The sequence below is a fragment of the Bison bison genome, unplaced genomic scaffold, assembly GCF_000754665.1.
Source record: "Bison bison bison isolate TAMUID 2011002044 unplaced genomic scaffold, Bison_UMD1.0 scf7180017864525, whole genome shotgun sequence".
Classification (NCBI taxonomy): Eukaryota; Metazoa; Chordata; class Mammalia; order Artiodactyla; family Bovidae; genus Bison; species Bison bison.
The window spans coordinates 9835503-9850502 of NW_011495076.1; the positions used below are offsets into that span (position 1 = coordinate 9835503).

The window sequence follows — 15000 nt, forward strand, 5'->3', positions numbered from 1 at the left end:
GGATTAAAACTGACCTTTTCCAGTCCTGTGGCCACTGCTGAGTTTTCCAAATTTGCTGGCATATTGAGTGCAGCACTTTCACAGCATCATCTTCAGGATTTGAAATATCTCAACTGGAATTCCATCACCTCCACTAGCTTTGTTTGTAGTGATGCTTTCTAAGGCCCACTTGACTTCACATTCCAGGATGTCTGGCTCTAGGTCAGTGATCACACCATCGTGACTGTCTGGGTCGTGAAGATCTTTTTTGTACAGTTCTGTATATTCTTGCCACCTCTTCGTAATAACGTCTGCTTCTGTTAGGTCCGTACCATTTCTGTCCTTTATTGTGCCCATCTTTGCATGAAATGTTCCCTTGGTATCTCTGATTTTTGTGAAGAGATCTCTAGTCTTTCCCATTCTGTTGTTTTCCTCTATTTCTTTGCATTGATTGCTGAGGAAGGCTTTCTTATCTCTTCTTGCTATTCTTTGGAACTTTGCATTCAGATGCTTATCTTTCCTTTTCTCCTTTGCTTTTTGCTTCTCTTCTTTTCACAGCTATTTGGAAGAACTCCCCAGACAGCCATTTTGCTTTTTTGCATTTCTGTTCCATGGGGATGGTCTTGATCCCTGTCTCCTGTACAATGTCACGAACCTCAGTCCCCCGATTATCTGCAATTGGAGTAATCTACGGAGCTTCAAAAACTACTGATGCCTATGTTCTGACTTCAGAAATTATGATTTAATTTGGTGGGGCTGTGGTCAGAGCACTGAAACTTTTAAAGGATCCCCAAGTGATTTGAATGTGTAAACTCTTTGGGAAGCCATTCTTGCTAACAGAAATCCCTTTTCGACATTATTTTCCTCTGTTCCGTATCTGTAATATTTAAAATATTTAAACATTAAATATTTAAAATATAAATATTTAATATTGTTAAAATATAATATTCTGTTAATTAAGGACCATTATTTGGACTGATTATCAAATGTTTACATGCCTTCTGTTTATTATCCTATCATTGTGATACCATGGTAGTACCACTCATTTTCAATGCAAATGAATAGTATAATAGAATTCTACTTTAAGGTAAGTGGATATGTAGGTTACCAAAGTTATTAATAAAATCTGAAAGCTAAATTATTATTAACATCTTAACTATAGTCTCAGATATATATGTCTTTAGCCAAAATATAAAATGTTACTAGCCACTTAATCTGGTAAAATCAAATGGTACCATTTATAATTCTTTAGACTTTTTCCTTACCAGAAAGCAATACTCATAAATATTGGGTTGGCCAAAAAGTTTGTTCAGGTCCTTCCAGGAGATGTTATGGAAAAACCCTAACAAATTTTTTTAGGGTTTTTGGCCAACCCACAATAGTATGCCCTTTAACAGAACATTTACGTATGATAGTAACCAAGATGTCTTTCAGAACTGTATGAACCTGTTTTAATCAATTAAATCAACAACTACTGAGCACATACTAGGCAATGTTTTAGGAACTGAGTGTCTCCCAGTAAAGTAAGAAATCCTTGCTCCTAGTAAATGGTGGAGGGAGACTGTAAAACAAATAATAAAGTTTAGGGGTGGTAAATGCTCTAAAGAAAAAGAAAGTAGATAGGTCGTGATAAAAGGCAAGTAGGGAGGGGCAATGGTTGATAGTGTGCTGAAAAACCTCTCACAGGAAGTTACCTTTGAGCTACCTAAATGAAGGGAGGGAGGAAGCTGTGAGAAGATTTGCACCCAGAGAGTGGCCTAGGTTGTGGGAATAGCTGGAGCAAAAGCTTGAAAGGCAGCAAATATTTGATGCATTCGAGAAATAGCAGAAGGCCCATGTAATAGAATGAAATGGAGAGAGACGGTGATGGATGAGGTCAGAGACATAGGTAACAATCAGATAATATACTGAAAATACAGCTACCATATGACCCAACCGTCCCATTAGTAGAAATATACCTAGAGAAAACCATAATTCAGAAAAACACATGCACCCCAGTGTTCATTGTAGCATTATTTAAAATAGCTAGGACATGGGAGCAACCTAAATATTCAACAACAGAGGAAAGAATAAAGAAGATGTTGTATATATGTACAAAGGAATATTACTCAGCCATAAAAAGGAATGAAATTGGGTCATTTGTAGAGATGTGCATGGACCTAGAGACTATCATACAGAGTGAAATTAAGTCAAAAAGAGAAAAGCAGATATCATATATTAACACATATATATGGAATCTAGAAAAATGCTATAGGTTATCTTATTTGTGAAAGAGAAATTGAGACACCGACGTAGAGAACAAATTATGAACAGCAAGTGGGGAAAAGGAGGTGGTGGGATGAATTGGGAGATTGGGATTGACATGCATACACTATTGAAACAATGTATGAACAGATAACTAATGAGAACATACTGTTTAGTTCAGGGAACCCTATTCAGTACTCTGTGGTGACCTAAACAGGAAGGGAATTCAAAAAAAAGGGATAAATGTCTATGTATAACCGATTCACTTTGCCTTACAGTAAAAACTAATATAACATTGTAAACCAACTAAAAATTGAAAAAAAAAAGAAAAACAAAACCTTATAAATTTCAAACTTCTTCTAATTATAAGGAAAATGCATGTAACATAAAAATAAAAAATAAGTGCCAGCTCCTCATAGGCGGCAGTAAGTTTTTTTTTTTTTTCTCTTCTAAGTGTTCTCAGAAGCCATCAGAGGCTTTGCTGGGGAAGTGTCATGGTTTAATTTACTTTTAGAGAGATAACTTTGGGCTGATAGATGAAAAGTAAATTATCCAAAGGCAAGGTGAAAACAGAAAGACAGTCAGGAAGCTGCAGCAGTGTCTAGACAAGCAGTGACGGTGGAGCAGAGAGGCAGCAGACGAGGCGGTGAAAGTTCTGATACAGAGGGTGCGTTGATGCTCCACAGAAAAGGATTTGCTCGTGCAGTTTTGCTGTTAAGACACCTAAACACATGCAGCCAGGTAACAGAAACTCACAGCCATAAAAGTTTCAGAATCTTAGGTTAAAGCTAGAATTAAATTAGTCGTTAATGATCTTTATATAGAAAGTATTTCCTTTGTAACAGAAATACCTTTCTTTATTAACCCATCCTCTTTTTATAGAAAAAAACTAACTTTTAATAACGTTGAGAATCTGAGCTATCCTGTCATTTCTTCAGTCTCAGGACATGTCTTAAAATTTTGAGGCGCCAGAATCACCAAAATGACAGCTTTTGGTAAAACTGTCTGTTTGAAATTGTGATAAGCATAGCAACCTAAGGTTTCTCTTTTCATTTCTCATAAATCAGGTAAATTTGCATAATCTGAACCAGAAAGTTGTTTAAAATGAGTATTTGATTTGTTCTGTCAATCATAAAATGGAGGAGAAATTTAGATATTATATGCCTATTTGGTCCATTTAAGTAAACATATTGGCTTATTTAGCACTTGAAAATGAAATTCAGTTATTTCCTTTGCCTCTCTGAGAAAGATCAAAATACCTTGATAATTGTCAAATGTATTTTTCTTTTGAGTGTTCACTGTTTTCCCCGGACATTTGTGTTTTCCCTCCTTACTTCTTTTTTTTAATTTCTTTTTATATGTGTTATTTCCAAGTGTCTTTGTCTTTTAGTTCCTCACTGATACTAGCAATAATTAAAGGTCCAATAATTTTAATTTTAATACTGTTGAAAGTCCAATATTTTAATTTTCAAATGGAACTTGCTGTGCTTTTTCAACTGATCCTTGATATTAGCCCCAGTAGTATTATTTCTAGTTCTGTTCTTGACTTGATAGTCTTTAACAGATAAATGATTATCGGAGATAAAAAATATAGTGATGATGACGTAAAACTGATTTATCATCATATATTAATAATTCTGGTAACATCACTTTTGTTGTTTGCATTAATCCAGTAATAATACTAAGGTCATTATATGAACTTTACTTTGTTATATTAGTGGGGCTTCCTTTCATTTTATAGCTGGCTTAAGTCCTGCCGAAATTCAGCAGTTATGGAAAGAAGTGACTGGAGTTCACAGTATGGAAGACAATGGCATTAAGCATGGAGGGCTAGACCTCACTACTAACAATTCCTCCTCGACTACCTCCTCCACCACTTCCAAAGCATCACCACCAATAACCCATCATACCATAGTGAATGGACAGTCTTCAGTTCTAAATGCAAGGCGAGACAGGTAAATTTCATGAGATATATTTTGTTACTTATCACCAAATTTTACTTTTACTATTTGTAACACTAAAAATAATGACTTGTACTTAACAGAGATAGAATGTGTAGGACCCAAATTAAATAGGTAGAAACTTTTAAATTATCTTATATATTATTTCATCAGAAAAAAAAACAGCTCAAATACCAGCAGTTTGATGGATATAATAGGGAATTTCCTGAAGAAAGTTATTTTATAATAAGTGCATGTAGAATTATTGTGTCAATATATTTTTATGGCTAAGATGCTATGATTAACCTGATTGCTGAAATGAGAATCTTCTTACCATTTTAAAACTTAAGAATGAGTTTCAAATCATTAAAGATGCACGTGTGTGTATATATATATATATATATATGTATATATACATACTTATATAGATATCCCCCTTAATATATGTTACAACCATGTGCTTAGAAATCAGAGAATAGATACACATAAGCATATAAACACAGGTATCATAAACCAGAAGAAAGAAGATCTGGTTTGTCTTTTTTGTTTTTGTGGCATGATGGAATTATAAATATATAATTAAAATGAACTTATGGTAACACCCTGGATAAATTTGCATGAAAATTCATAAAGAAAAATTTGGTTTCAGTTACCGACACTAAGTACATTATATTAGATCATTTGTTTCAACTTAGTGTTTTTGGTTGTATAAAAAGTACCTTTGTAAAAGGGTCACCCATATACTTTTTATCCATTTAACTATTTATTCAGGCATATGGTAACCTAATCAGATCCGTTAATGTGATTTACATAAACTATATAAGGCAAAATATTGCTCAGTGAAAAATACATTTTAAAAGATGGAACATAAGTACAGGATTTCTTTACAGAGTGGCTTAATCCCATATGATGTAGAGTTATAAAATTCATATTTCAATGTAGTGAATTGACAGTGTTCTGCAATGTGAATACCTGCCTGTCTGCAATACACTCTTTTCTCATAAACAAGTATTTTTTCAAAGAAACATGCAATTATACAGTACAGTTTAAAATAGAATGCTATAATTTGGTGATGTTTTTGGTTTTTCTTGGAGTATCATGAACATTTTTTCTTGTTAGATTTCATTATTGTAAAATGGTGTGCTTTTGAATGCTTTCATGCTGTTGCTTTAATTGAGAGTAATTTGATGATTACATACTTCAGAAGTTGGTTGATGTCTCTAGGATCTATCTGATACAATACTCACTTATCAAAAGTCTTGGATAATTATAAAAGAGATAGCTAATGAATACCCTTCCAAAGTAGAATTTTTTGATCAACTGTAACTAGCAGAAATATATATGATTCACACATAAATATTAAACAATGTAAATGATTCTGAAGGTCCATATTATCTCTAAAAAGAGCATTTCAGAAATCTTGTGGTGATTTTCCTATTACTTTCTTAAAAACACAGTTTGTTTTTTTTTCTTCACTTGACCACATATGAATATATATTTTTATTTAGAGGTAAATGTTACATTAAGGTCATGTGGCAGGATTAGCATATGATATTATACAGTCCTCTTAGTTTTTCATCCTTTATTAACAGTCATCTTTGGCTTTATTTCTCCTCTAATTGGAACATCATCTAGCCTTGGCAGTTGAACTATTCAATAGAACGATTAAATTTTTCTGACTGCTCTGAGCTGAATTGACCTGTTTTGACCTGTTTGTCACTGATCGTAACCTGACAGGCGCTAGCAGCCTGCAACGATTATGGCTTTTTGAGATGAATCTGACGTCGTGTTCTTTTGCTACAGCTCGTCACATGAGGAGACTGGGGCCTCTCACACTCTCTACGGCCATGGAGTTTGCAAATGGCCAGGCTGTGAAAGCATTTGTGAAGATTTTGGACAGTTTTTAAAGTAGGTTTTTTACTTTTTTTAGCAAAGGGAGTGGATTATATGGGAGTTTCAGGTAATTTTGCTGTAAATAAGCAAAAGAAAGCTGAAGAAAGAAAGTAAAGGTCCATCCTAAGGCACTCTGTACGTTTTCTGTGTATTTCAACAAGTGGATTAGCAAACTCAGGCTAAGAAGGTTAACTCTTCATCTTTACTTTTCATGAGAAAATTTCACAAAAGGTCTTTGAATGAATAATAAAAAGTAGCCTACTATAATAGTGTCATTAATGATCGAAAGATATGTTTGTAGAATTCACTTAAATTTCAAGGTTTCTATAAAAATTTCCAGTAAGATTATGTGAAAAGTCATATGTGCGTGTGTGTGTGTGTGTATAGAGACACACATATATTTAAACAAAATACACATTTTAAAGGCTTATCTTTATTGCAGAATTTTTATTTCTTACTTTAAATAATGTTTAATGTATTTATTTAGTAAGAATGAAAAAACTGAAAGTTAATCATAGCTAAAATTTTAAGATAGCTGTATTTTTTCCATGTTGTGACTTGCTGTCCTGAGAATCATAAAGCAACATACATGGCCCTAAGCTTATTTGATATATTGTAAGGCTTCTCTAACTTAAAATCAAAACTTTGTATATCCTTAATTTCTTCATACAGCGATAATATATTTTTAAATTCATAAGAGGTTCTTTTTCAAATGAGAATATGCATCTTTCATGAATCATTTTCCACCCACAATTTCAGAATGCAAGAGATCTAAACAGAGCTACAGATAGGTTTATGGAGATGAGTAACTTCACAGGCTGAGACTCTTATGTTGTCATGGAGCAGCTAACAGGGTCAATGAACTGTTTCATGCTTCATCAACAATTAAGTTAATTAGCTCATTTGAAATTGCATTGCTTTGTTGCCAGGATGTTGGCAGAAACATCAAAAGGATGTGTTTACAAATGGCACACTACAGGGTATAGAGCAGAAGCACCTTAACAGCAAGGCCCAAGTACGGGGCATCGTAATAACTGTACAACCGAATTGCACGAAGACTTCCACAGGGAATTTTTTAAACTTTTTAAAAAATTTCTAACCAATTAAAGGAAAAAAATGCTTCCTGTATTACTGTGGACTTTGTACATGGCCTTAATCAAAGATTTGCACTATCCAGAATAGTTGTGAGCTGCCATTTTGTTGGGTAGGAAGCTGATTCAAATGTTCTAAGCAAAAAGAGCCCTTAAAATATTAGGCAACTTTGCTAAATTTGCCTAATTTCTTATCTAAGAAAAATAATATTTGTTAAAACAAGGACAGAACATAAGAATATTCATTCATTGAAGAACTAATTTCATATTTCTTCATTTGAATTATATTAGTTCTGATTAGTATATTATTCTTTATCATTAAGATTATTTAGAGGACTTTTGCTGCTATTTCTTAAGAATAGCAATTTAAACCTTATAGCTCAGTCATCATACATTTTATTGCTCTAAGTTGTTATTTCTAGCAAAATTCAAAATAAAGCTTTAAAAAAAAGATGTATCTTTCAATATAATTTCCTTTATGGCATATGGAAATAAACATTTTTATTCATCTCAAATTTGTGTAAATATGAGCTCTCGTTTTACCCTCCATGAGTCTTTTTCATATTCGTGCTGGTATTTAAAAATAAAACTGAAGAAGTTACAATTAAAAAGGCATTTCCTTTCAATTAAATATCAACTTTGGTTCCAAAGACTGACCATTTTTCCAGCCCATTAACTTTATAGGGATGACAGAGCAAATGACGGTAGATTTTAAGGTCCTCCGTTTAGTCCATTTTTGTTGTGATATGCTTAGATTCTCTAAGTCAAATGAATGTGATAGCTTCTGTTAATAGAGCTAATGCCAGTGTATGGTACTAAAATGAAATTTTAATTTAATGTATTTTTATACTGGTATTGTCTTTTTCTTGATGTGTATGGGAAATTTGAAGAGTGTGTATGGGAAATTTGAAGAGAAATAAAATGATATATTTTATTAAATTAATTTCAGTTACTCAGGAAAAAAAAAGTTGATTTAGTGTCTGTGTGGAAAGTGAATTGAAGAAGGCATTACCGTTAATACAGATTTTCTTGGAAAGAAGATTTTGTTTTTCTTTTGCAGTAATGGAGAGAATAGACAGTCTTGGAGGGAAAAATGTCAGGCAAGTCAAAAAGCTGTAAAGTTTTTAATTCTCAAGTTTTTTGTACATACATTCTCCAGAAATTTGGTACCCAGTGTTTGTTATAAAAGTTTTTTTGAGAAAATTCTGTGGCATTTTTATTTCTAAAATGCACTAGAAATAAACTGTATAGCTTGAGCTGTACTTTGGTATCAGACAACTTATCCGTTGTCTGGATCAAGTAAAGGAAACTATCCGTTATTACTATTTATCCTGCATATGTTTAATAGCAAAGGATAGTAGAAAATATATTGAGTCCCAAACTCGCTTTCTCACATTGCATCACTATAAAAAGTGGTAGAATTCCTCTATTTTTGCCCAGCACCAAATAAAAAGCCATCAGAGGACAATTGCTTATGAATAACATACATATTCTTAGCCATGTATGCATATGCATAATATGTATGCTTCAGTATTCAATGAGGTTTTTTTTTCTATTGGATGAAAAATAAGACTAAATTAGAAACTGTTATTTATAACAGCAAAGATGAAAGCAGAAAAATAGAAAACTAAAAGATAAAAAAGAAATTCTAGATTAAAAGGTATCTAGGAAAATTTTTGAATTACTGTGAAGTAGGTGTTCAGAGAAGGTAGCCATTTTTCTAGTCACTCTTTGAGGATCTAAGATCACTAAAAGGATTTAATACTAGTTCTTCATTATTGTCTTATCAATGTCAAGGTGTAATAATACCAATAAAACTTTAGTGTAGTTTGTCTGCAGAGTTAATTATCATTCCATTGGCCCTATGTCAGCTAAATGTAATAGGTGGATTGACTTGTAAGAGCTTAAACCAAAAGGTTTACAATATATAACATTCAAGTTAGCAGACAAGTGTTTTTGAACCTGCATGTGCAGATGCCAATAAACAAAATGTGGTCTGAGATACAAAGATAGAAACATTCTTTGAAGAAAGGCAAAATGGTTAGTGTCAATAAAATATCAGTCTATTAAAGAGTAATTAGTTGATGAAATGAGTTAGGTTTATTGCAAAGCTAACTATTTTAAGGTTTAACACTATATAAAAAGCAATGGAAAAGGTAGTAGAGACAGAATATTTCATGGAAAGATGTTATCTTTTTTTCTTTCAGCTGACTACTCTAAAAATTATGCTCTTACTTAGCGTGTATTGTCTATTTCTTTGTCTTTGACTAGGCAGCGTGGCTACAAAATTATGACCTCAAGAAGGCATTCTTTGAACTTGTCAGAATGTTGTTTCTTTTGGTGACAGTGCCCCCATCTCTCAAAACTAAGGCATCTCACATAATCAGCTAAATGAATAGTGACAGCTAACATTTTGTATTTAAACTCCTGTCAGTGTTTAAACATAAAAAGCTTGATGCAAAATAAATCAAACACCAGTGATATGCAAGTGAAACATTTTGTTAAAACAGTCTCTGACATACTTGGATTTAAATCTGATCCCTTTTTAGCTTATAAAATGTTGTAACTTTAAATGAATTTGGGAAAAATCTAGAGGTTAAAATTGAATTGCTAATCTGGGGTATATATAATTGAAGTTACCACATGCATTCATAACCTTAAAAGCTTCATTAAAGAGAATTGTGCATTAAATAAATTGGAAAGATCCTTTCCTACTTTTTATCTTCCTGAAATGCTTGCTTAATTGTTTTTAGAAAGAATTTGACTGCCTATATACATTTTTTCCTAGTTAACACTACCCACCTAGCACACAGATTCAATGCAGTTTTGAAAGAACGTCAGTCGACCACATCATTTATTCCATTTTGAAAACAAAAATCAATATACCTATAAAGTGACCCATAAATTAGAACTGGCTCACACAATGTTTGTTCAGTGCTGCCTTTCTGAAGGCACCCTTTGCATTTTTACTTCACCTCTCTGTTTGAACTGCAGTCTCGGTAAGAGGCTCATTAGGGGACATTAGGGACTGGAGCTAACCAGAATTCCAGAGCTTGCTTTGCTCTTATTAATGCATAGTAGAGTAGAATGCATTTAAATATTTCATAGGCATTCAGTAATTTGTGTGTAATCGCCTTGTTAGCAGACCAGTAGAAGTAGAACAGGCCTGTGAAATGGTGTTAGTGATTGCATGGGTAATTTACAGACCTTTGCCATCAGAAAGAGTATTATTGTTGGCTAGTATGAAGCTGTGAAATAGAACTAGCAATAAGTAAAAAAAGAAACTTAATAAAGGTTTTGTAACAAGCATCTTCAAGGATAACAACCCCACTTGGTCCTTTTGAAGCAGCTATAATTTATGACATAGGCAATATATCAAATGCATAAGATAGTATTATGGAGCATTCATATGAAAAGGGTATTTGCAACATTAGTTCCAACTTCCTGCAAGGGACATGATTAAATGATTAATGAAATGTCCCTTTGCATATGCATTTTGAAACAGCAATTAGGCACTGACTGAGAAAATCCACCAATCCTCTCATTTTTCAGTATTATCTCATTCTTGATTTATAAATCATAGAGAATTTTTGAACAGCAATATGTAGTACCTGAGATAGTTATAAAAACATAAAAGAGAATAATTTGGGCACAAAATAGTCATAAATACATAAATTCATAATTTACTGTTAATACTCAGCCTATTTATTTAGTCTTATTGCATTGTATTTATATCCGACACTATTTCTATACTTTGATTGGCATAATTAAGTAGGGGGAATGAATAGGCACTATTATTTTACATATCACTGGTAAACAATAGCGAGGAAAGGAGAAGGGAGATGTGGCAGAGGTATGTATGTGTTTTTCAAGTTCTCAGTAATCCACTGGAGGCTGTTCTATAAATGATCATTGAAGGGCTGCAAGCTAGCCTATAATTACAGGAAAGAAAGTGGCAGCTCTGGCATTTCATAACTATGTGTCCTCGAAAGTGCTTTGTGAGTTTGTCACCAATGATAATTTAGATATAGGCTCATTACTGAACATCACAACACTTTAAAAACCTTTCGCCTTCATACAGGAGAATAAAGGACTATTTTAATGGCAAGGTTCTTTTGTGTTCCACTGAAAAATTCAATCAAGACAAAACCTCATTGACTATTATTGTAGTCTACAGTCTCTATTCTCATAAAAGCTGCAGAGATAAATTGAATAGGTCTCTAAGACCCAAGTATATAATGCAAACATTTTGTACTTTTTTTAGTTCTTTAAATATAGGATAATTATTATACCTAAGAAGTAAACATGAGTGCAAAACCTTTTTAAAAGAGTATTTTCATGCAAAAATAAACATAGTAACTAAATATATCTTTTTCTTGCAAAGTTGTATATTCTACTTATCTTGCTCTATTTATATCCTAATCCCTGTGTACAGCTGAAGCATTTTTTAAATAGGCATTTAGATTGGTCATGGAATAAACATATGTGTGTTCCTCAAGAGTTCACAGTGTAAAAACCTTAAGAAAATATAGTTATATCAAACTTAGGAATACAACTACTGTTGCAGTACTCTGATAGAAAATAGACTCATTGTTCATTAAAATTGGGGGAGGAGAACCTGAAAAACAATTTTTAAATGTCCTGTGAGTTAGGAATAGGTGACACTTTGTGTCATAAACTAACCTGTGGTTTACTATAACTTTCCATGCCTCATTTTCAGAAATCATGAGTGATTTTAGTTCTCATTATAGTTTATATTTTTTCTAATATTTTATTATGGAAAGCATTTTTTAATGTTTATTTTATATTGAAGTATAGGTGATTTACAATGTTGTGTTAGTTTCAGGTATACAGCAAAGTGATTCAGGTATACATATATCCTTTCTTTTTCAGATTCTTTTCCCATGTAGGTTATTACAGAATATTGAATAGAGTTCCTGTGCTATACAATGAGTCATTGTTGATTATCTCTTTTATACATAGTAGTGTGTATCATTGAAGAAGGTAATGGCACCCCACTCCGTACTCTTGCCTGGAAAACCCCATGGACGGAGGAGCCTGGTAGGCTGCAGTCCATGGGGTCGCTAAGAGTTAGACGCGACTGAGCGACTTCACTTTCACTTTTCAGTTTCCTGCATTGGAGAAGGAAATGGCAACCCACTCCAGTGTTCTTGCCTGGAGAATCCCAGGAACCGCGGGGCCTGGTGGGCTGCCGTCTCTGGGGTCGCACAGAGTCGAACACGACTGACCTGACTTAGCAGCAGCAGCAGCAGCAGTGTGTATCATTCCAGTTAGTTTGTTAACCAAACCTGAACAGAGCTGGTCTAAGAACAGACAGGTGGAGTGCAAGTGCCTCTTCTGCGCTGTAACTACACACCTCAAAGCTGACCTGTTACATCCCACTATTTGAGTCCACCATCTCTCTTCAACCAATTATGACAGTTGTACTAAGACACATGGAAGTTTTGTTGTCATGATCAGTGAGGGGTATTAAAATGAACTGGTTTAATTTATCAAAGGATGGGGCAAAGTCGCACAAAGATTTCTACTTGCCTAGCCTGGATCTATTAACAAATAAACCTACATATTTTTATTTATTATGTATTTATTAGTTCTTGCTCATAAATACCATTAAAATCTTCTTTATGTGTGTTATATATTTGTCCATCTATGTATATGTTGACTCTGTTAATTTTAAGAAATGGAGGTAAATATTTTGAACGGGCACAAAAGTTTTTTTATTGAATTTTAGTAAAATGAGGAGTGCATTAAACTTTTTAGACTAGTATACCTTCCTAAATGGTACTTGAACCCAGATGGATAAATATGTAAATTCTTATTTAATTTTGTGAATAAATTTTTTATGTTTTATTTAGATGCATTGGTGAGAACATTTTTTAAATTGCTGTCTTAGTTTGCCAATTGGTGAAATAGACATACCAAAGGATATTAAATTGATTGAAGATTCTTTTTTTTAATTTTAGGAGGCAGCAAATAAATGATATATTATAAAGTTATATTATTGAATATGTTCTTATTCATTGGAGATACTTCTCTACTAAATTACTTTTGATGTATCCTCATATGACTCATTAAAGAGATCTTTTTAAGCATTATTAAATAATAATAGACTAGCATGTAATCAAGGTCAGAGTAAGATAATGTCTTATCTCTCCCTTCTTTTTTGTAAGATTAGGACAGATGTATCCTAAATAGGACACTGAACATGAAATGTCAATCTTGATGCTTCTGATTCTCAGAATTTTCAATGCACTTTAAGTATTAGTAATAGCAAGTGATCATTCTTTATAAGTTTTATGTTACCATGGGATGATAATTCACTGAAGATTCACACCACATCTTGATAACATAAGGCATTGCTCACTAAATAACATCATAGGAGTCAAAAGTATCTAAAGAAAAATGGAATAGAGAATTGTCTTTGTTCTCTTTAGATTTACTTTTGGTTCGTGTATTTATAAGGTGCCCTTTAAAAAAAAAAGACATGACTATATGAAGCATATTTAGTGATTTCTACTATTATTCTGAAAATAATTTGGGGGAAAATTTTTTGTAATAACTGATAAGCTTAGAGACAATTACATTTTCTACTCTTTGAAGGGTATCTTTACATTGCATAAGTAATTTTCACTAAGCACATCAGCATATTTAACTTTTTTTTTATATCATTTCAAGGTGTTATTTTTTCCCAGTATGGAGGAAATGTGGTGTCAGTGGTTTTACGTGGAACATCTGCTACTGAAATAGCGCTGGCTTAACATTCTGTTTTGTGTTGTGTGTTTGTTTAGGCACCTTAACAACGAACACGCGCTGGATGACCGAAGCACCGCACAGTGTCGAGTGCAAATGCAGGTGGTGCAGCAGTTAGAGATACAGGTTTGTCAAGGGCTCCCTTGCTGGACTCTTTCTCTGACTTCTGGTCTTTAAATCAAGTACCGGGCAGATCCTGTGTCTTTTAACACAATAATGCATAGAAATAGATGGAATTTTAGGTTGTTTATAGTGGTAGAAATGATTGCTATCTCAGGATGGATTGCTGTAGCTTAATGTACTTACTTACCACTCAGACTTATTATCATCTTTAGACTATATCATATACATTTGGCTATCTCAAAGGAGTCAAATCTAAGTTTTCCCTAAGAAAGTTTAGAGCAAACCACCCAACTGGATATGATTTTATCGCAGAAACAGTTTTTACATGAGCTAATCTTGATTTTTTTTCATGAGATTTTATAGCAAAAAGCCTTTATAGTATCATGCCTACAATTTAATACTCTAAAAAAAAATCTTTCTCTTTTCTACCTCTAGTGTATTTTTAATTGAAGAACTTACAAGAATCCTTGTCTTGGAATAATGGCAAATCATGTATAATGTCACAGATGGTAATATGTGTATTGTATCAAATGCTGCTAACTTAAATAAAAGACATTACTGTTAATATTGAAACAGAATTTGGCCAAAAATAAATAGAGCTTATAAAACTGATCAGAAAGCAATTGTATCCCCCTCAGTATCATTTTTGCTGCATTTTTCCTAACCCTCTAAGTCTTCCTCTAATATTTCATCTTAATGATGATTTTTTTCTCAATCAAACCAATACCTTGTTTCATTTAATTAAACATACAATTTCTTTGTCTTCACACTTGCTACATCTTAAATTGTTTTAAATTCATCATTCACTAAACACATAAATGTCATTGCTTTTTTCCAAGGAGCTCCTAAAAATATTTTGACTTGTAAAAAAAATCAAGAACACATAAAAAGCATCATTGCTGCTGTTGTTTAAAAAGCTTTTTTGTGAACCTGTTTACCATTTATAAAAGGTAGACTAA

The 15000-nt window shown here is 33.0% G+C and overlaps 1 protein-coding gene across 1 annotated transcript in view; it reads left to right on the forward strand.

The window, feature by feature from the left end:
* FOXP2 (forkhead box P2) overlaps window positions 1–15000 on the forward strand; it is a 656652-nt gene that overhangs the window by 596570 nt on the left and 45082 nt on the right. Inside the window, exons 12-14 of the mRNA XM_010831196.1 lie at window positions 3965–4178; window positions 5967–6071; window positions 13957–14044. Coding sequence (XP_010829498.1) covers window positions 3965–4178; window positions 5967–6071; window positions 13957–14044 — 407 coding nt within the window. The remainder of the gene's footprint in view (window positions 1–3964; window positions 4179–5966; window positions 6072–13956; window positions 14045–15000) is intronic.